The following is a 24,009-nucleotide window of genomic DNA, read 5'->3' as shown; positions in this document are numbered from 1 at the left end:
TAAGTTGAAGAGGTCGAAGTAGAACTCCTGGGTGCATCCTGATCTTACAGCTTGCTCCAAACAGAAGTCCCAGACAACTGTCACCACTGCAAACAACATTTTATAAGCTGTTTCACATAGACAGGCACAAGTCACCACATTTCTCTCGTGCCATCATCCTCTTTAAAACCATTTTGGATCAATGATCTGTAAGACCTGTAAGTTCAGAGGTTCAAAAATCCCAGAGGATCACACTTTCAGAAAAACCATTCCCATATTTCCTAAGTTAGTCTACACAGGGGGCATTCAGCATCTATATTAAAAGCCAGAAATAAAATTCTAGGTAACAAGGTAAAAATAACATCCATCTGAATGCAAAATCAGTGAAAAATCAATTAAAATGTAAGTAATTTCTAATAGCATAATCTCGTCTGTTCATTTCTTATATTACTCCTCACTTTCTCTAGTGTAGCACTTTACATGTCTTGCAATATAGGAACCAATACTTGAAGATTTAAGAGCATTTTAAGATTCTAATTTCCCTGTAATTTAGTTTTTAACAGTTTATTACTAGCAACTCATTAACTGCACTTTGATTTTCAGATGGGGAATATAGATTAATTTAAAGAAGAACATTTAATCTTTGAATAAACATTTTTTTGTGGCCAAAGAAGTGCTAGCAACAGCTTACATCACAGACTATTTTTTAAAACGTTTTTTATAATTACAAGCATCATAGGAAAGATAAGATAAACCTCTGGTATTCAAGGTAGCAACCAAAAAAAAAAAAAAAAAGGAGAAAAAAATTAACTTCAATATGCTAGAAGCAGTCTTTGCTTTCAAGTCAAAAGTGAGCAGAAAAGTTCTCTGGCTTTGGTAATGAAACATCTGAATTGAAATCTTAACAGGTTTTAATACTTTGAGGAAGCTCTCTAGAATTTAAAAGAAAAAAAGAATCACCACATACTATTACTACTTCACATTTTTACTAAAAAGGCAGTAGATTTCTTTTGCTATTGGTGTCCAAGCAAACTTTAATTTATTCAGCTCAAGGATGTCTACGCATTTTAATAACACCACTGACTGCAGCACAGACCCAATCCTCTACTAACTAGAATAGCTGCAAACTACTGCTAATACATATTCAGAACTGTGAAGACAAGGAAAAAGAAATGATCTCCAATCTGAATGAATTTCACTGTTGATGTCCCTTTCTCATGCTTGCCAGTAAAAAGGGATAAAATAGGAGGAACACCATTATACCTTTCCTAGATTTATTCATTGCACCAGAATGCCGGACATTAATATGTAAACCTTGAAAATATTCTGTGTTAACAGAGGCTGTTAAGGAATAAATATATATAAGAACAATCTGTTAAAATCCAGTTAATGACTGCCCTTATTTTTCACCTCGCTGGGGTAATACTGTCACATAGCAAAACACAATAAAAAAATAAGAAGTGACAAAATGAAATTTGAGCTTTTCTGTATATAACAGGAACCTGGCTCATTTGCTCTTGAGGAACAGTTTGCATTTGTTTATTGGCTCAGAAACAGTTAAGTGTCCCTTACTTGAGGCTCTCCTGTGAGCTGGAGGATGACCTGTCTGACTGAGGGAGAGATGCTATACTGCCAGAATTCTTCAAGTACGTCTGAAGGCTTCTTTGATAGGGTGGCTCCAGAGAATTGTACAGAGTCTCAGCTTCACTAGGAAAGTGATTTCTAAGACCAATATAAGCCCTGCAAAAGAGAATAGCCACATGTAAATGCTCTGTGTTTTCTTTAAAGTGAGGAGCCAGGAAGTAAAGATTACAGAATGAACCATGGGTGGGAGGGAAAGGAACTCAGACTGAAAATATGTAATGTAAACAATACTGCTCATCAAATCATAAAAGAAAACAGCTACATTGACTAAATTAATCTTTTCAAAATAACTTAAGTCTACCCTCTGAACTTCTCACATTCACTTACCAGTCCTGTGGGGAAGCTAAAGGAATTCTTTTCTGACCTTCTAGCTAGTCAAAGTGCTTAATCAATGGGTGAAGAATGATTATGCAGCAATATCAACCTTTGTAACTCTTGTTTCAGTAAAATCATCAAATGCCGCACAACAGTATTGACTGACTCAGCTTTCAGAATGTCTTTTGCAAAAGAAACGAGATAGTAATTGAAGAAGAGAAACATCAATTTGCAAGCAAACTTACGTCCTTCTATCAAGCCACAGTTAGCAGCTCACCTTGGATTAGAGCCTTCTACCACTCATCTAACACATACAATTATTCAGAGGAAAATGTAGTCAAAACTCACTTTCTTGCCTCCACTCTTGCTTCTGCATCAGCATCATGAATGCCCTTCTTGATTGTTTCAACCAAGACAGCTGCATGCCTAGAAGAAAGACACTCTTCATGCTTAGTTTGCTACTCCAAAATCTATTTTAAGTGGTAGTTTTACACTTTAATTAACATTACTCCAAGTAATAGTAGTTCTTTCCACGGTATGCAGTAAACAAACACTTAAGCACACTGATAACATAACTGCACCTTCTGTACAGTTTCAGGTCAGCTTCCTCCTTCAATCCATACGGATTTTAATCTACTTTTCTGACATACGCCCACCTATCACACTTAAAAAATTATTTTAAATACCCTTTTTTAAGACACCTGCTTTCCTGAAATGCAGAAGCTTTTTCCACTACTATATTAATAGTAAGAAAAAGGGAAAAGTTAAGAATAGCAAGTCCTCTTACTGGAAATTTGGCTCTGAAAGCTTTTGGCGTATGAATTCTAAATCTGACCAAAACTGTGACAATAAACAAATTTTAATTCAAGGTAAGTTTTGGGTGGCGGGTTTGTTATTTTGCTTTTTTGGAGGAGAAAGGTGGAGGTGGTTTTTTTGGGGGTTATGTGTTTTGTTGGTTTTTTTTTGTTTGTTTGTTTTTTTTTTAGAAACTTTGACATAAATCAAATGAACTCCCCATTGCTCCCTTTCTCAGGAGCACACTGAGGAATAGAATGTGACTATGGAGCTGGACGAACTCTTCAGAGCCTTCTCTGGATGCCCTTTAGTCTCTCTGCTCTTACTTTGTGTTTACAGTGACCATCCTGCAGAAGTGATGCACGTAGTATTTTCCCACCTCTCTGGAGAAGCTACAGCATGCTCTTACTCATTACCAGAAAAAGTCCTCCAGCCTAATCTCACTTGCCCTGTTTTATGTCAAACACACAAGTTTCCTCCTTCCAGGAGAAAAGACAGATGCTTACCTGTGTGTGCACTGCTCACATGCAGTATAGAAGAAGAGGCAGAGGGTAAAGAGAGGGGGCAACAGGAAGCCAAGGCTGGAGCATACAGCTCTCCTTTCCCCAGCACCTGAATGAGCCATGTGACCTGCTGTGCCAGAAAGGCTGTCTATGCTTGAAAGGTTGGCCAACACTGAACATAATCCAATAAAGGATTCAATGACAATATTTTTGTCTTAAATTGCATTAGCAGTTCATTCTTGGGAAAAAAGTATACTGGCCCATACCTTTCCAATGAATGTGTTTGCCACTCTTGTAACAACAGGTCTAAAAATTCAAAGGAGCGCCTATAAAGACAGAACAAAAGTTATAATTAATACTCACTTCTCTAATGTGGCTGTGGAATAAACACTGACTTTATTCTTTCCCCCTGAGGAAAATAAATGAAATAAAAGTACATTTTTCTGTCAAGTAAGGAAGGACACCGGTCACCTTACTGCAAGTTAAAATATTCTGTAGAGAAAACAAATACGCAGGCTAATTAATCTTAAACTTCAAAATAATAGATGTAGTTCAATTAACCATGCACTGCTCAAGTCATGTTATTACACATATGCTAAGTTAATTGTAGTAGCCCCAAAATAACAGACAAAACTCAATGAAGTTAAAAAAAACTGTACAGAGTATAAAATCTTAACATAAAAAGTAAATACTTAAAGACACAATATAATATTTCTCTAGTAGTGTATTTCTGTCCCAAACACTATTCCCATCCTTTCATCTGTCATTACTGAGCATGTAGCATAAAGGAAAACATGAGATCATTAGTACAGGGCTCTGCATATAGAAAGCACTCCAAAAGATTTGCTGGCACTGTACAAATGAAGTTATATAACCATATACATTATTAATTTGGAAATCTTGACAATTCAGCAAACAGCCATTAGCAACAGGCATACTTTAAACTATGTCTAAAGTTACATTATGATGAAAAAAATCAAACTGACACAGATTAGGGAGGCGTACATAAGTTTTCAAACAGGTAGTAGACTCAGTTGCCTGGAACTGTGACTTTTTCTGGTTATGTACCATCTTTGACCTGTTCTGCAGGGACAGATTTTATTTTTATTCTGCTCAAATCCTTTGGACACCAGCAAGGCAGGGCAAGAAACCCTGAAGGGCTTTTCACTATTGCAACCAATCTAGTGTTCTGTTGTCTTTCCAAAGGAATGAAAGCAGCGTGGAAACACTGCCTTCATTGATGCTCACAGTACCAAAGCCACCTACAGTCTAATGTTCCTCAGTAAAGCCACTGCAAGTGGAGGCAAGTGGTTGAAATTAATTTGGTAGTTTTCTGGATAATAGTATTGTGTATTCAGCGTTAACGGCCATAAATCTTCTAATCTGTTCATTTTCAACATATGATAACCATATTTTAGAAAATTATTAAAGCTGTTGCTTTTTATTTATAAGGTACTCACCTTCTAACTGCAACTGATTTTGAGGTACAGTTGCTTGTTATTAAAGGTATGAGTCGTGGCACATGAGTATGCTAACAAGAAAAAAGGACAAAGAAGTTAATGACAAAAGCATTCCTAAATTCTGAATTTGTACTGTACTAATTAAGTCAAAGAGAATTAACAACATAATAAAATGCTTATCAAAACTAAATCATAGAATACTATTAAATAACAGACTGCTGCTAGCATGCCAATTGATTAAAGCTACTTTTTTCCAAAAGGTCAAGCAAAAGTCACTTCCGATGCCATCAACAATCACATCATGATACGCAATATTTTGCTGTCAGAAGTAATATACGAAGGTTCAAATGTAGCTGCCTCAAAGGAGTTGAAAGCTGGTGTTATTCTAGTTTTGCCACAGGAAAAAAAAAAAGGAATAGCAGTCTTAAAAATCAATTATGGAACAAAAAGTAAATCAATAAACCTGAAACTATGGGCATTCTTTTAGGGATCAATATATTTCGCGCTACAAAGACCAAATTCCCTTTAATGCAAAATATGTCAATAAAGTAATAAAAGCATTGACACATAACATAAGCAAGCTTATATATATAACCTATATGGAAACACCTAACACTCTGATGGGAAAAGAAAACTACTCAAGTACCACTTAAGGCAGATAAGATAAACTACATTAAATCCAAATGAAATACTTGAATTCAGAATTAAAGCAGCCTTACTTCAGCTTATCTTAACTAATCGTAGGCACAAAGTACTACTATCTTAATTCCAAGGAAGAGTAACGTGGTTCAACAAATCTATTTTCAGTTAATTTCTTGAGTCCTTTATTAAATACCTACGGTAACTTTTAAAATACTCCCCAGTACAGTGTCAAACTGTAGGCTAATAGAAACAAACAACAGCTTAAAAAGTACTATTTCATGTATCATACTTTGTCCTTAGGTTATACCTGCAGGATATAAACACACAAATCACCATAAAAGCAGAGAGATAATGATCAGCTCACAGAATACTGCCAACTTCAGATTTAGGAAGGAATTAATTAAAAATGTGGAACAGTCTAACAGTTGCATTTGTTCATATTGATACACTTTCAAACACGATTTTAGGGAGTTTGTTTGCAGTTTGCATAGTTTGCAAATTGAAAAGAGGCATATTATTGCCAGAAAGGGACAGGAGGCAATATCAGGGATAAAAATAAAATGCTTTTACAGCTGAAGAAACCTGTACATTTCAAGTCTTTGGAGCTATTGGCATTGTTATTTCTAGAAAGTCTTTTGCAAAGGAATCAAAGCCTCAGGCTTGCTTTCTCGTTCAGCTTCAAGACTGCACATTTCATCTGTTACTTCTGTGAGGCTGTAATGATACATGCTTCCTCCCAAACTACCTTGCAGCTCAGTTGACTAACATGAATCCCACCTCCTTCTGGAAAAGATTTTCTGCCATCATGCCATCTCTCCATGATTCCTTCCCCAACCCCCCACACTTTTTTTTTTTTTAAATTGGTTTCCTGATTTACTAAGAGTGAAGAAAGAGAAATCAGACTACACTAAGAACTACCTGGAGAAGAAATATGAAATCCAATAAAGGCACAAAGATGAGATGAAGCTCTTCAAGATCACCAGTATAATACAGCATCTCTCTTTTTATGTAGACTCACTCTCATTGCAGTTACACACTAAAGCACCAGAAACTGAACTGGCTGTCCCTGGATTCTGGTAGTAGTTTTTGAACAAAACACTGACTCCAAGCAATAGCTTGGGCTCTAAACATTCAACTGATCACACACACCCTGAGATCAACACTCATTTAGTCCAAAGGATAAAAGTCCAAGGGTGCGTGGGGCTGCACTTCTGTTTGACTCTGATATTTACTTCTTTTTCCACTGAAACATGAATTTTCTGCCAACACCTTGCATAAGCCATTTATTGGTTGGGTATTTAAACACTATGGAGAGGATTTTCTTGCTTTTGTGCTTCTAAGACAATATGTTAAACTACAGCTAAGAAGAACAGAAATGTAAACAAAATCAGGGCCACTATAGCTGATGTGCAAGTTTGTCTTCTAACTGAACTGAACCGATAAAGCCGATTTAATAAAATTGGTGAATTTTTATTTCATGCTGCTTTTCTGGTGCTCCTATGAACAAAACACTGGTTTTGTTTCTTACATGGTTTCTTACATGCCTGAGCTCGTCTAAGACTACTGCAAATGGTATTGTTCTCTTATAACTTTAATGATCCTGTGTAAGGTGTATTTCTTCTGTAACTCAACTCTGTGTCACCCCACAGTGCAGTGTAACAGTCTGTGAAAAAATGCTGAGGGATTTTATCTAACTCCAAGTGTTGATACAAAGATCATGCATGCAGAAGTCTCAAAGCACATTCTTAAAGGCACAGACAGACAGAATAAGTACAGATTCCAAAACACACTGAGGATGGCAATAAAAGGTGTGAGTGATGAAACCACTTAGGTTTCCAAATACTTACAAAACTAAAACCACCAATGAGATCATAGTGAATAGCACTAAGTGCCTAGCATTAAGAACACCACAACTTTTAATGCAGAAACTACAGGCAACCTCCCACTTTCATCTGAAACACAAAAATATCAATACAAGTCGCAAAAATCTAAATATCTTGCCTCAAACACCAGTCAGCAGAAGATGCTTAAGGAACATACAGTAAAAACCAGCTAGTATACAGCACTCCTCTCTTCTGTATGCTATAGCTTTAAGGACTCATCTTAGAAAGTTCTTAAACCCAAGGATTAGAATCTCTATTGGATTATTTTTTCACGAACTTCTGCTTTCTGAATTGATCCACCCATGTCTGGCCTCTTCAACACTTTGTCATTAACTTCATGGTTTCAGATTTTTTTTTTGAGGAGTGTGCGTGCAGAAAGAAATAGCTTTATTTTGTTGTTCAGATCTCTTTTTTTTATCTCACTAGCTTCCTAAGTACTAGCTTAACTTTGTCTTTCCTAAAACATCAGTTAAAAGCAGTTACCCTTTGAAATACACCTGCCTTTTTACAATTAACAGACTACCGAAAAAAGAAAACAAGCATGAAAAGAGACTTGCTTTTCATACCTATTCCTCTGTCTTTACTATGACAGTGCTGCCAGTCGGTTTCATCGATAAATAATATTTGTCCGCCTGTGAGAAATGTTACTTCTCTGCTGAAGAATGATTTACAAGCCTGTTGTTGTTATTACCAGAATTGTTATTATCTCTGCCAAGAGCCACTACCTGATGATTTGTAGCCAGCAAAGTGAGAGAGCTACACCTACCCGAATAATGAATCTGATGGCTGCGCACCCAGAAGTTGCCATCACTTTGGCGCTGTTGGGAACCAGATTAAAAAGAGTAGGCACAATAGCTTCAGCGCCATGATCAAACTTGTTTCCCAGAACAGTTGACAGGTGGCTATTTCGGGAAAAGAAAACACAACTTGTTAACAGAAACGAACTTCTTAGTCTTAAAATAACGAAGTTCACAGTGGATTTTAAAAATTTATCTTTCAACACAGAGTTTCTCAATTTCATGATTCCCAAGTCCTCACCTCATCAGAAATGCAGGATTTGTGGAACATTTTTGCTACTTAGCAGACACATTATGAAGCTAAATATTAGTAACTTGATTTCATAATGAAAAAATACCAAAATCTGAAAGCCTAAATTCTCACATCCCCATAAAATATCATTGTATTTCTGTTTTTAACACACTTAGAGACATATAAATCTAAAATTTTACATAAATTACTGTTTTAGTTTCTTTTGCCTTTTGGCAAAACTACTGAATTCATCACAATTAGTCAACCATAAAATTTGACTTCCTTGTATATTAAAGGTTAGGTTCTCAATTTTAACAAATATACAAACACATACATCACAGTAATTCAACTGTCCATGGGTGACAACAAATACTTTTTTCATGCAGAGAGATTATAAAAAAAGCATTTGCAGCTGGCAGCAAATGACACATCAAACATACCCAAGTTTTAGGGATCAAGAAAAACTCCAGGCTCTTAGGCCTGGATGAGAACATTTACACAGTACTTTTACACTACTCCTGACTGCATGTTAGGAAGCCTCAATTTCCCTGGTAAGAACAGTTATATGTTCCAACATTTCCTCTTGGTCTGTTCAATTCGGAGATGAAAACAGCCATGGTAGACTCTGAGGTGTATTTGTTTCAGATGGCGACTGAAAATCAGTTGTTACATTCATGCCTTTCCAGAGGGAAAAAAAATATGGAAGTGGGAAAGACTACTCTGTCTTTCCTCTCCGCCCTTGAATTTAATGGAGTCCGCAAGATGCTAAGGGTGAAGATCCCATTTCAGTTTAGCCATGGCTTCTAAAATTATCATGGACATCTCTCTTGCCCAGAGATGTTGTGGATGCCCCAACCCTGGAAGTGTCCAAGGCCAGGCTGGATGGGGCTTTGAACAACCCTTTATAGTGTGAGGTGTCCCTGCCCACAAAGAAGAGTTGGAACTAGATGATCTTTAAGGTTCATTCCAACCCAAACCATTCTACGAGTCTATGAAAGACATTACCTCACCAAAATGCATGATGTTCAAACCACTACAGGCCAGTTCACTTTATTATTTCAAGCAGTCCCATTAAAGTTCTGTGCCAATCACCCAAGCGTAAGAGATCCTAAGACTGGCCCCCAGTATTAGTCACAGCAACGTGTACTAACTTGCATCAAGTACTCAGTGTAACCACGGTGACTTGTTATTCACACAGAATCTGCTACAGCATTATCAACGACATGTATCACCTACGAGAACAAATTCCTTTAACCATTTATTTTTCTCTAAGGCTTCAGATGCTGACTTGAGTCTTCATCAGTCACAGTGTACAGCAGTCCAAGATAATCTTTCCTGCAACACTGACAAAGTACCTCTAAGTCAAATTCCCACTAACATCCAGCAGGGCACACAAATGCACATGAACCATACTTACGCTACAGTAATGCACGCTTCCCTAACCACCTGGGATCTGAGATCCTTGGCCGACAGCTTGAAAGCACCATCCAACAACCGTAAATGCTGGAAAAACCCATCATACTGTGCAGCTCCAGCAACAAGCAATGATCGAACTTTCTTCAGCTAAAAAGATTAAGGCATATAGTTTAGGACACTAGCAATATGCATTTCAAAATTAAAAAAAAAAAAAAAAGGAATAGCTTCACTATGCAAAAATGTATGCAGGCACGTCTTTAAAGCGCAATTTTGAAAGATATGGCTGTAATTAAAATAATTGTAACAAATTTATATTACTTAAATTCTAGAGCTAAGAAAATCTCAGAACCTAGTCTTCAAATACGGAAAGACATAATTCTGTTCACATATCTGTTTCTAAACTCTAAGATGCCATAAACCTGGTAAAAAAATATAAATGCTGGATACACACAAACATTTTAATCCTGCAAGTGAAATTTATCATGGCCACACATAAGAGGCACTAATGCTAGTAGTTAGCCTGCAGAATACGTAATTTTGCATAAATGCTGAACTGAAATATATATGATGGTTTTCAGAAAAGCTTCCACTTAAATATCAGCAAAAATGTATTTTGGCTTTTTAAAAATACTTGCTCAAACTTACTCAGCATACAGAAATTCAAGGCTTAAGAATGAAAATTTCGTCAATTATCTGGAGTGCAATTACTTCAAGACAAAACTGCTAAAATATCCGGCTGCTTGTGCTTTATGAAATTCACCTACCCAAACCTGAAACCAGATAAAAAGTTTACCGCATTAGTTCGTTGATCCCAATCATGTTTGTCATCTGAGAGAATTTCCCTGATTTTGTTCAACGTTTCTTCAAGTTCTCGACTAGAATAGATCTGAAGTATTAAGAAAAAAAATCAGAAAATTCATATTAATATTCCAGGTAACCAGATGAAGGAAAATAGCTTGAGAAGACTGAAAATACAATTCTAATTCTGAAAATCTTCCCCCAAAAGTTCCAGAGAACTGTGTAAGAGGTATAAATAGGCGTCTTAAGACAAATCTGTAAAGATATCACTGAGTACTGAATATCATTAAAAGAAAAGCTGAAAAAGTAACATTTTCCTCAAGATTTTACCTTTCACCACTGTGAAACGACCAACATTTTAACCCAATGCAACTCTTTTGGAGCAGGGGCTCTCTTCTGCATTCCAAGAGTGCATGGCTCTCTGAGGACCTAATCAGGCTGAGTCAACAGAAAATAAAAATTTGTCTGAAAAAATAAATTTAAGGCTTCCACAGCTTCTTTATGTATTATTACTTCAAGATTATAATCTATTAACTTATACAGTCAGTAAATAAATATAAGGAGTCACCTCTAGTCAGAATTCTCACTACACAGTAAGACCATCAAAATTGAAGCCTGAACAATCTAGTCATGCAACAGTCACTATTTGGTTAAACATGAATTAATGCACTACCGGTAACTGCACAAGAGCAGATTTCTAAAGAAGAGAAGAAAAAAAAATAACCTTGTCATGTAAACAAATTATTGTCAAATAAACTGACTTCCCTTCTATTCTCCTGGATGTAAGTCACAGGATGCTTTTTTCTGCATATGTCAAATCTAAAGGTTTTTTTTTTCCCTAGTTTGAGAACACGTTTAAGAGGATGTGATGCAGATTACAAACCCAAAACTTAATCTGGCCAGAGCTTTTTTCAAGACACATACTCTCAGCTAAACATTGCCAATTTTTTGGATGGAAAGGGTTTTTACATACGTTTAAAATTTACTGGGCAAAACTCAGTTGCCCATACACAAGCATCTGGGGCCACCTGAGACACATTCAAGACATTCACATGGGGCAGCCACATACAGGTGAAGACTTCAAGGAAACTCTTACCTTTCTACAGTGAAACCTGGAGCCCAGCATGATAACCTACACAGCACCTACATAATAGGGCCTGATGCTCCCTCATTATTTAAGTACAAGACATGACTTTTGCACGTGCAAGAGCACATAGAAGAAACAAGGGTCAGTGGTTAGGACAACTGGCTTTGCATGAATTGCTGAAAAGCTTTGTCACTAGTCTTTTGAAGACACAGATTTCTGCATGTACATATGGGTCTTTTATTTTACAGTAAAAAAGAGGGAATGTCCTTCTTCTGCTCTACAGTTAAGCTAAATGATTATTTTCTATAAAACATATTATTTTCCCAGGCAACTTCAAATTACTACGAGGGTTATTCCAAACACAATCTAGTTCTCCAGTTTCCTGGGCATATCCAATGATTTTAACTTAGAGAAGATAAGGGACCTTGACTCTATTGGAATCTACTTTTTTCCAATGCATTTCCAATGGTTATGGAGGCCTCTGTATTCCATGCCAGAACATGGATGAGATGAAAGACATTCATACTCTAAACCACCTGCATACTGGGTTTATAGGATAAACAGAATAGAAATCTCTTCAGAAGCAGACCAATTAGTACACCCAGGCCACCTTCACTATCACACGGAAAACAATTTCTGAACATGCTTTACCATCAAAACTGAAATTCTTACTACCACACAGCTGTGTGAACTTTTCCAAGGTACACTGTAGCAGCAGCTCTGCCGTTCTACACAAAAACTAGAAAGTTATTCCTAGTGACTGCACCCATAAAAACTAGAAAGCTATTTCTTATGATTACTGTTTTCTTCTTGATTGGAAGTCATTAAACATCTGATGCATAACTTATTTAAAATGAGCAAATGACTTAATGACAACTGTGGGTCCAAGCGTAACAAGACTTTCTACTACACTGCTGACAAAATCGAATATGAGTTTTGTGTCACCATTTAATATATTTGTGTATACTGGTAGCCTATTAGTAATTGTTACACAACCCTAGTTTACTCTAACACTAATTCTATAAGTACCATACTCTTAAAAATAAGTATTATATCTGTGTCAGTAAGCATTTTTATCAAATTAAATTTTCATTATGAAAGAAAATTTTTATTTTTCTTTAAAAGTATAATGGACTAGTCACTGGTTAACTCAAGATGCAACTTCATATTACACTGACATTTAATGTCATCAGAATTCGTGACATGATTCAACCTCCTCAGGATCTCTCTTTACCATCACCTACCTGGACATTCACCTTCTCAATTCAGAGCTTTAACATACAAAAAAGCTCATCCCTACAAGTGTAAAGGCAAAAATTTCTCTGGCAACTCAGCATTTCTGTCAACTTCTCATAAAAAAATGAAGTGTAACAAGAAGGGAAGCAGGACCACGCCTTTTGGTGTCATCTAACTAAAGTCTGTTTAATACACATTCAAAACTTAGTCTGAAGTCCTGGTCACGGTACAAACACCTTTTGCAAACAGTTTCAGTGAGCAAACCCTGAAAATAGGACTTTTTTGTTGTCAGCCTGTGTGTCATCAGAGACCATGTTTTACAGTAATGCCTGCAAGATTAAAACATGCTAGACAATGGACAAACACAGAAGCAACATATACAATGGGTTTATGTCCACACTATAAGCGTTCCTAGACAAAGAATTTAATTTTTTCCATAATTACCTGGCACAAACAGTACTGGACCTAGGCATATTGAAATTGGCATAACAATGAGGAATTTATTAAATGGTATAATTTTATCTTGTCATGAAATGACAACCGTAATTCCGCTGAAAAATCCCAATTTGTCAAGGTTGTCCATACCTATTTTAATTTCATAGGAATAAAAGGCAATATTTTAATAATTTCTTTCATCCCCGACCTTCATTAATTATGCTTTTAGAAGGCCAAGATGAAATTATGTGCTCAGGCAATGACATAATGCATGTTTTGTTCCTAAGTTCCGATATCAGACTTCTATAAAACATATTTTAGCTCTTCATGTCAGTTACTCCTAATAATTTGAACACAGAATTTACTTCAGTTTCAGCAACGACAAACAAACAGAGCTGTAAAAACATCATAGCTGTAATCTTAAATATAAGGTACAATCCTGTCACCACAGTACTTCTCTTCTAGGAACACAGATCCACCAGACTACATCTGAAAATCACCCATTTTCGCTGTAACTGCTGCTATCCATGAGAGGGCAACATACACACGCATCACTGAAGCTAAGTGCAACATCAAAGACAGACAAATTAAAAGCTTAGACACAAGTAAGAGTAATAACTATACAGGTGGTAAGTATTTTCAATACAGGGATTAAAAACTAGGTATGAGTAAACAATACGATATTCCTAAAAAAAGATGAGCAGGCATAGGAACAGCTTACTGGAAAGTCAGATCTACCACTGGCTTTTAAGAATTACTTAAAACATACACACACTGTAAGTAATCTCTATTTACTTGATTAATCCAGATGCACTTAATCCAGAGTTGGATCTGGTTTTCCATAACATAGTTTCCTTTCTTTCAATGAACACACTACTGAGAACCATAAATGTAATGAAAACAGAAGGTACACAGGAATGGGCCTAGTAACGTACAAACAACTCCCTTTTTCCATGCTGTCTAACAAGTTTCCTTTGCTTTTAGAATAGCTTGGAAAATTACAGGGCATAAACATTCTTTCTTTACAGGTCTAATATGGAAATTTCCTTCCTAATTAACATGGTCTCAGAACATGGAACCTGTCTTTCTTTTTTGAAAGATCAGAGATTGTCCACAACCAGAAGCATGAAGTTGGACAGTACGAAGTCATTACTCCTAAGGACACTAAAAAAAAAAAAGTCACATTTTTTTCCTTGCGTTCTCAACCACAAAAAAAATATGTTATTTTGGAGTCAGTCACACATTTCTCCCCTGCCTCCTATTCAACTAAGGGTAGATTAGTAAAGACAAATGTGTCTTTCTCCTTTATCTCTTGCAGTTTAGGGAATGATCTACCTTCTCAGGCCATCCAGCAGTCAGACAGAATGTTATTAACCAGTCTGAGTGATTAAAGAACTCTGCTTGGGACTGCAAATACTAAGGCACTGAACTACAAGCATCACAATCTCTGTACTGTTGAATATGGCTCTGTTTAACATAATGGGGATAAATAATATTAAGAGCTGCATGTTTTTGTCCTCCAAAGAATTCTTAACACAGTCTGAAGAGTCAAAGAAACATAAAGCTCTTACACTGTAAGACAAAGATTTCCTTTATGTGACAGGGATCATGGAGACTGAGTGTTCCTTCATGAAAGCAGACAGTATTTCTGCTTGCAGAAGGAGATCTAGCAAATGACTATGCTATCATCTTGGGATATAAAAATAGAACAGAAGTGCATATCAAGAAAAGAGAGTCTTACAAAATCCTTCTGCTGTTTGGGAACTATGGTTTACTTAATTTTTGGTTGCCTACTTAACTTTTGGTTGCCTTCCACACCTTAGCTGCTCAAGGAAAACTTATTCAAAACAGGTCTAGGAAACTACACGTATGTTAAATGACTCAACTGTGTGAAAGTACCAAATATGTGCAATTCCCACGCTTAAAGAATAGAAATTAAAATGTGATCTTTCAATTAAGAACTCGGAATCCAGTAAGTTCATTAGTATGAAAATAAGGGACTAGATTTCATGTTTTAAAATATTGCTAGAATGAGGACATGTATGCCAGACACACATCATTACAATTCAGGCACATTTGAAAATACAACTCTTGCTTTATAAATTAGTTGCCTCTATTATTATTACTTGATTATCCCTTGAAATTGCAGCCCTAAAATTTCCAAATGTTATGGAAGTCTTTTTCTCATTAAAACATACAATTATTTTCTGTAGTTCCCTTGAAAAGATTAAGAAAAACAATAATGGATTTTATACAATGTGATAATGATTCGTAGAACAGTAAAGAAAAGGCGGGGTTTTTCGGTAACTAACTGGAAAAAGTGAAGGCCTTTCCGTGGAGACCGTAAATTCAGGAAGAAGTAAAATGACACTTGCTTAGAACACTGTAAAATTACAGAAGTTTCAAAAGCAGGCTAACAGATATTGCAAATAGTATATTTCTGAAAACAAACACGAATATACACAGCATCTTACCTGTACAGCAGGAACATCTGTAAATGCCTTAATAAAATCATCCTCATCCACAGCTCCAGCTCCTCCTTCTTTAGAGGAACCTAAATAAATGTAAAATACTGTTAAACCGTATGTAAGCTCCATCAAGTTTTTAAAACTGACATAAGCATCTTTCACCATACCCACTTTCAGACATTTAACATAACTTACAAAAATCCTGAATTCTTGTGCAGAATTGCACATCATGTATAGAACTGCAAGACCTTGAACTCTGATCTCACCGTAAGAAAAAAAAATCAAACTTTTTTTTTTAATTCCAAGCGATTTCCAATTTTACAAATTTAATGGCTTCATCACTTTTATTTTTGTGTTTAATTGGAAACATGTTTTGTTTGTCAATCCTGTAGTAGCCTGGTGTTTCCCAGTATTCTCACAAGGAGCTAAGAGGTGTGAGGTACATTTCTCAAAGCTACAAGAACTTCAACAATGAAAGCAAAGACACAGTGAAAAGAATTTGTGTTGGAGCAAGGTCTGAACTTCCCTGATTGGCAGCCTTCTTCTCAGACCACTCATGGTGGAACTGTTCTCACATAACAGGTAAAGATGCCCAAATTCTCAGTAAAAGGATCAAGGAAGAATACTAACTGGTAACCTGCTGGTTCCATACATATGGTTGTAAAATTAATTAAAATCATGGGTAGAAACTGAGACAACTCTAAAGAAGAAAACAATTTGAAAACAGTGTCTGGATTTTACTTTCTTGCAAAAACTCCAGTGACCAAAAAAGCCCCTTTTTAAAGAAACGCATTCAAGTTTGCTATCAAATCAAAGAACAAGGTCAACAAGTCCAGGTTGCACTACAAGCCTAGAACTCCAAGCACAAGGTGAAGCCTCGCAGAATCCTTAAATATCTTCAATAATTGCATTAGGAAGATAATATGACAAAACAGGTTAACTACATGGAGATAATCAGTCCAACTGAACACTTCCTCTTTCTTGAGAGGAAAAACAATCTCTTGCAGTATATGGATACTCAGGAACAAGTGTCTCTTTCAGACTGAGGTCCACAGGATAGATGGTAGAATGTCCTCCCTAGCTGGCAGAGCACAGCTGAAATGAAGGCATCAGGCAGAGAAGACACATATTTTACTAATTACAGAACAAATAAAAACCATATGGAAAAAGCGGTTAGGAAGCTGAGTGGTCAACTAGAACAAAAAGGTAGCAATTTTTGAAAAAATCACATTCTCAGTGGCTGCACTCAAACATTTCATGGTTAACAGTTCCTGATCTCCTAATTATAGTGCAGGAAATTGTGTCTGTTGTGTTTGTATACTTGTGTAGTTTGCTAGCACGAGGGTCCACTACTACTACGAATTTGATGACAAACTGATCTCAACACCCTATGAAGAACAAGATCTCCCACATGCCTTTGTGGGTCAGAGAATTTGGACATGGTACCTTCAGTATGATATAGGAACATATAATAGATTTTGACTGTCTTCGCTCAAGGATGCTGTAAAGAGATGCTGTACATAACACACTTCTACATGTGTATCTCCAACACCATCTGTCATAATTGCCAATGGCAGCCAGAAGGGAAAGAAGAAGTTATAACCATCTATTTCTCCTCCCTCCACAGAGCAGAGGAAACAAGTCCTTCCATAAAGTTCGTAAGTATCTGATCAGCTAAAAAAAAACTGAGAGAAAGATCCTGTTTACAACCAGAACAGACCCTTCTGCCACACAAACTTGTACAGCTCCTCAAAGGGAGGATGCCCAGGTCAGAGCAGAATTTTGTGGAAACCTTGAAAAGAAGCAATTTGGCCCAAGGGCACCATGCTAAACTAGGTGGTACAAACAGCTACTTAGATGCTCAGTTCACAACCTCATTTGTCCCTCCCCAAATACTCTGGCTTCCAAGAAAGTCTCACAGAACCAAAACAATCACAGTCAATATGCAATACATACTCAGCGATAAAGAAATGGAAAAGCAAGCTTATACAAGTCCTGTATTATTATTCAGTTACATAAATACACAAATGCCTCTGTTACAGCAGCAAAAAAACTACTTTGCATTCCCATCCTTTACTTACCAATTTTTTAGCAAGGGAATAAACTACAGAAATAAAATGTTACAAACTGACACATATAGGCCATGAACATAAAAAATACAGGAAAAAATGTTTGGTTTTCAAGTATTCATAGCGTTCCTGTATTTTATAAAGAAAAGATTAAAAGGGGATGAAGTTGCCTTTGCTAAATAAGTAGATGTTGTCATCTTTAGCCTGCCTTAAAGCATCTTTTTTAAAATTAGAAAATAGCATGGGCTACCTGACAGATATATCTAGCACCTAAACCATCATCCAGTAATGCAGCCTGAGGAATAAGAGAAAATCCTTTATGTGAAGAATAATAATTTTTTACTTTAAAAAGAGAAGGACAAGGGACAGACTACTATTTAAAATCCATTTGACATACTCAAGACACACAGCACCTCCTTAGTTTCAACAACTAGTTCACTCCCATAAACCACTTTTCTTTGAAATTAATACTCTCAGAAAATTGTTTTATTACGTCTTTCCCTGGTAGTAAAAAAAGGTTATGTGGGATTTTTGGCCAGTTACACTTTTTTAAAGTTATCTGTAAAACTACATTTCATTTCTATTTCACTAATCTTTCTCCTCAGCTGCATGATCACATATGCATACCAAAACTAAGTATGATGTACCTTTCTTCTCTTCATGTTGTATACAAGTCAGAAGTCTACACTGCCTGAGGAAGAAAAATACTGTTCAATCTCTTCCTTCCCTTCCCGATCTCCTGGAGGGATGTTTAGCAATTCTGCTTACCAAGTCACTGTTTCTGTAGAGACTAATCAAAAAAAGACAGAACTCCACCCTCTGTTTCCCAGTTCAGGAGAAAGTATTTTACTGTGCTAACAAGTAACATAATAGTCACACACATGCAGATGTCTTCAAAGAACCTCTCATGTTTTTGTAAGGCTTGACTCTCCTCCACAAAAGCAACAGCAGAGCTTTAGAAAATTCTCATTTCAGCAGTACTGCCTCCACACTCAAAAACAATGCATCTGACAGAACACACATATTTTAATAAGCTGTTTTGTTGCTGTTGTTGCTTACCTTCTCAGACCAAGCTTGTGATTATAAATTTCTTAGATCTCTCCCTCTAGCATTAATGCCTTCATCTCAATAGTGCACGTTCAATGCTCCCCACAGAACACATAATCCTTTGACCAAATATGGACAAGTTCAGCCATTGCATTCCTAATGGCAAGAATACTATAAACAGTTCTAAGGGGCTTTAACCCCACTGCATTTTTAACATCTTTAAGTGCTCAGCACATAGCTAAAATCCAGAGCCTCAACAACTCGGTAATTACATTATCCTGGTCTTTGGACTTAGCCCACTGAATCTGTGTTTCCCTCACCTGAGGCACAGAAGAAAAAATTCTTTAAAGGAGAGGAACTAAAATACACACAAGACATTTCTCTACAGAGTTTGTTAGTCTTCACTCATAACCTTTACTTATTCTTATCCTTCAAGCCCTCTAGTTAGATGGACTCATAGAGAGACCCACAAGCCTGAGTTCTACTTCAGGAAGCTGGTAAGAACCCACCAAATGAAACAGACAGACTTGATATGGAAGAAATCCAGCAGCTGAAGCCCCTCTGAGTTTCATGAGTGGAGTTGTGGGAGGGTTTGGTTTTGAGGTTTTTTTAGATTTATCTTTTTTTTTTTTTTTTTTTTGGTGTGTGTGTGTCTTGTGTTTGTTTTGTTTTTGAACTTAAGTTCAATGAGTCTGGAAATGGAGGCAAAGAAAATAAACTCCTCACTTCCTGAGGTTAGGGTAGAGAGGTAAGAGAAATGACATTTTCATGAGTTAAATTTAAGGATTTCTAACATTTTGCATGGCACTAGGAGTCCTTTTTTTTTTTTGAACAAAGTTTATTCCAGTCATAAGGCTGAGTTCAGCACTAAGAATAACTCAACACCAGAAAGCATGCAAAGGAATGTATGCACCAGCATCAGTATCATCATGGCTGGGCTTCGTGAACGAAGATTTGGGAAGGGCTCTACCCACATTTGTTACAAGTGCGCTGGTGGCTAAAAAGGCCAATACGAGATAGACACGTCCAGTTGCAAAAGGCACAGCAGAAAGACTCCTTAGGTGGTATATTCTGCAAGACACGATTCTTTCTGTGTTGCCTTTTCTCCTCAAGAGTGATCCTGCGTGCTTTCTCAAAAGCATCAGCAGCGTTATAGATGGTGTGTCTCCAGACCTCCCGATTGGAGGCCAGAGTAGACCAGTTATGGTGATCAGTATGGCCAAGGCTGAGATGTTGTTTCAGGGAGTCTTTGTATCATACACCAGTATGCAAGCAAAGGAATTACCCAGACTTTTGCAAAATAATTTTTTTCACCCAGAAGTTAATTCCTGTGATTGAGATCTTCCCCTCTTCAGACTGAAACATTTGAAATCCTTCCAACTTATCACAATAACTTTGGAATGCTCGCTTGCTCTACTGCCTTGATGCTCTCCCCACTGGTATCTACAACACTGTACCTCCTGGATGACAAAACAATCAGACAATACCATATAGGAGAAGAAAGATATTGAGAGTGATACTGGACCGGTATTTCTGTTTTGAAATGAAGAACTGTTTAATTAAAGCACGTCTAAGTGTTTAATAAAGTACAAAAGTGCTGGCCTAAAAATACAAAAAAATACAATCTGTATTTGGTAGTATGTCTTTACTAGTCCAATTCAGTTTTTTTCTACTTCTATGGGTTTTCAACAAAAATTTCAAACCAAAAAATACCCCAGTGAAAAAAGGGAATTTCAAAACTGGTACAGAAACTTAAGAGTAATAAAAACTCTAAAACTTCCTTTCAGTTTTTGTTCCAATGCTTTTCTCAAAATGTTTCCCTAAAAATTTTTTAACTATTTTCTGATACAACATGCATCACAAATTTAACATTAGTAAACTTTGAAAAGGATACTGTTTCTCAGATGTCTTTTATCCCTCTGAAATCTCTAACTGCATAATAGTATCTTACTGAGCAACACATCTACAGGAAAATGATGGGGATTACAATTTTTTTTCCTGAAAGACAACAAAAAGCTAAACCGTTGTCTCAGCTAATTCAAAAGCTTAATTTCTTGTCTATCAGAGACTGAAGCAAAAGATGCAACTCATTCTGATTTCAAAGAAAAAAGAAAACTACTGTTACCCTTTTGGCTTTGTAGGTTAATATACAATCAGCTGTAAATTAGGAACAGACAGCAGCTTCAGCTCTGCGTGGGATAAATGGACAGGATAAGCTCAAGTACTTACTCAGCTTTTCATATAATAGGTTAACTGGCAACTCCCACTCACTCCTACTGACCTCTCTCATTCTCTAGTACAGCTGAACAGTAAGTTACAACAGGGAGGGGCTAAACTGAGAATAAAATAAACTGGCCAAAATGAAGTTTCACTGAGCAAGTTCCCTATTCTGCTTCACTGTGGGGCTGTACAAACACCATGACAGCACAATCCAATGGCTGACTCAGGATACAAATGAGTTAGTGGAGACAAGGAAGGAAATTAGTTCAGGCAGCTTAAAAAGTACAACTGCTGAAAGTCTAAGTATAGGCTGAGGGGAGTAGAGCAATACTCAGGCTGAAGTCAAGGAAGGACAACTGCAAAGGCTACCTGGTGGAATGGACAGCCTTTACCACTAAACACGAGGTGTGGATCTAAAGGAAGTGCTGACACCAAACAAAACCAAACAAACAAAAATGCAAATGTACACACACAAGCTACAAATAAGAGATGACAACAACCCTACCAGTGATAAAGACACAAAATGTAATTGTTTCTTCAGCGTGGTATTCACAATAATAGCCACATTCTGTTCCCAGTCCTAGTGGGCAGATGATGCAAAGGTCGTATTTAATTTTCACTGAATATACATTCTGTTTGTTAGAATAGCAGAAAAAACTGAGATGTTTCCTGAATCTTCTGTAGCTCTCAGATAGTCTTTGCAAAATCTACTCATTTATCCTTGGGTCAGGCTTATTATTACATGATAAAATTGACAGCTTACTTTTATAATGGCATCTGTTGGGAGTAAACAGGGGAGTAAACTTCTCTGAGATGGTAAGGGTGAATTTTAAGACCATGTCTCTGATAAAAGCTCTCGTGTACAGACAGATTTGAATCTCACTAGCTTAGTAAGGAATCTATCTTTCCAGGCATCCTAAGATTACTAAAGTAGTCTAGAAAAACACTTTTCATAAATCTGCCTCTGTAAAACAGGAACCAAATGTCTGGAGAAGAGGCTGAAGACTGAGAATTTTTGAAAATTCCCTTCATGTTTTAAATAACTGAGTTATCTAAAGTAATTTGATATACTGTACATACACACCTTGATATATTAACAGATTCTAATGTTCTAAATATTCTTATTTCCATGTTTGATCTGTGGACTTTAAATGAAAAATTGAATAAAAATCTTCCATAAAACAAGCATATAACTATTCTTCAGTCTCAAATATCTATATGAAACATAAAGGTGACTGAGTCATCTAGTATAGATGCCTTCAGCTTTCCTGCTTAATATAGGAAAACATTTGAGAGCAACAAAGATGTAGCAGTTGCTCCAGTAAAAAACACTCTGATCAACATTAGACAAGATTTCTTTTAAACAAGGCACTTACTTTTAGATAGTTACACTGGTAAATCCTATAGGATGGACATAATTAGATTTAGATAAAATTATGTTAGTTTAATAACCAGTACTGAGTTCTACTGACACCATAAATTGTAGCAGCCAATGAATAATTGTTCTGGTGTAACTGTTAGCATCACTTACTGGCTTTGCTATACAAGTTAAGAAACAGAGCGCGCTGCTAATTGCCACGGTTCTGACAGTAAAACTTTGGAGAAGACCAAACCATGAAAAGCTGCAGTGATTCTACTTTAGACAAAAGTTTTCATCCAGCTGCCTTGTATCCATTTTCTGAGAAAACAACAACTGCATCTGCAAACAAGTATCTGCTCATTCTCCAAACCTCTCAGTTATTATAAACTTGTCCATATTCCCAGTGCTTTTGCAAGCATACACCTTGTCTACCAGAGAAACCTCACAAATAAAACTTCACAGGGAGATTACCTTATTGAGTTACTAAAAACATATGTCTGAGGGTAGTTATTACCTTTACATAGGGGAGAGAGGAGAAGGATAGAAACAGTAAAAGGAACACATACTGGTCTCATAGGTCACTCCAGTTCATGATTTAATAACTTAGCCTAAAATTCAAGTTATAACCAAGAGACTTTGAGCAGAGTAGAAAAGCATTTGTTAGAAAGCCCACTTTAAGGAAACCAACAGATGAATTCTGTCATGTTTATCCCCAGTGACTGACATTCATTCTGAACTGATTTGTCCACCTCAGCTCCTCCAATGCCAAAAGTCATTGTTCCTGAGGCACCTAGAAAATCATTCAAGCTGGAACAGCTGCACAAACTGAACAAAACAGCAAAATATCTTCAAATACCTTGACAATACCTTGTATTCGTTACTTTCTCTGCCTATGTCAGAAACCTGGCAGACATGGTTAGAGAACTTCCCCAGAGATCCCACCTGTACTGTGCCTGTTTCATTGAAACATTCCCCCTACATGCCAGAGACATTGCACGTGATCAGAAATTTCTAAACAAGTAAATGGGCTGTCTCTGAGGACCGAGATGCTAAACAGATCTCTCCATACAATTACTCAACACAGGAAAGAACAGGAGCAGGAGGGACAAGCAGAAATTAGGAGTCAGCTGTGCCTACGAGGAAAAAGGTGGTGTGAGTGTTCAACTATTAGGATAGCACATCTCAACCCATGAGATGTGACATCTTAGTCAGAAGCAAATACAGGACTCCTGTACTAAAAGGAAGCACAAAATAATTCTTATGTGGACTGAGGATGACTGCACTAGCATGCATACCTTAAAATCTGAAGCTGTTCTTTAGCATGAACATACCTCTGGAATTATGCATTGAGCATTACATGCCCTGAGAAACTTAGTGAGTAATATTTGAAGCTGATTCTTAATACTGAATGCACAGTTTCAACAACTTTAGCCTCAATTTTGATGTACGCAGTTTCATAAGTATAAAAGATTATTAATACTACCTCTTCACAGGCATGCTGTGGAGATCAATTCAATTTATAAGCATTTATCAAGCACATAGAAAAATAAGACAATTATACAACAGAAAAATTAATAGTGTTTTACTTAGTACAAGGTCTGGACAGGACACATTAGGTAAGAC

The 24,009-nt window shown here is 36.7% G+C and overlaps 1 protein-coding gene across 30 annotated transcripts in view; it reads right to left on the bottom strand.

Moving 5' to 3' along the window:
* The window catches only part of CLASP2 (cytoplasmic linker associated protein 2), a 142,521-nt gene that overhangs the window by 58,616 nt on the left and 59,896 nt on the right, over positions 1-24,009 (bottom strand). For all 30 annotated transcript variants that reach the window (XR_005566130.1, XR_005566129.1, XR_005566127.1 and 27 more), the window contains 8 exons: positions 15,697-15,776; positions 10,460-10,552; positions 9,668-9,813; positions 7,988-8,123; positions 4,697-4,767; positions 3,503-3,562; positions 2,287-2,364; positions 1,552-1,719 (listed from right to left, as the gene is read on the bottom strand). Coding sequence is in view for 23 of the 30 variants with exons in the window: in XM_039388315.1 (XP_039244249.1) it covers positions 1,552-1,719; positions 2,287-2,364; positions 3,503-3,562; positions 4,697-4,767; positions 7,988-8,123; positions 9,668-9,813; positions 10,460-10,552; positions 15,697-15,776 (832 nt within the window). In the remaining 7 variants the exon portion in view is untranslated. The remainder of the gene's footprint in view (positions 1-1,551; positions 1,720-2,286; positions 2,365-3,502; positions 3,563-4,696; positions 4,768-7,987; positions 8,124-9,667; positions 9,814-10,459; positions 10,553-15,696; positions 15,777-24,009) is intronic.

Source organism: Pipra filicauda, unplaced genomic scaffold (genome assembly GCF_003945595.2).
Source record: "Pipra filicauda isolate LSUMZ 115617 unplaced genomic scaffold, ASM394559v2 scaffold62_size3274119_pilon, whole genome shotgun sequence".
In the NCBI taxonomy this organism is placed as follows: domain Eukaryota; kingdom Metazoa; phylum Chordata; class Aves; order Passeriformes; family Pipridae; genus Pipra; species Pipra filicauda.
This window is presented reverse-complemented; position numbering and strand designations above follow the sequence as displayed.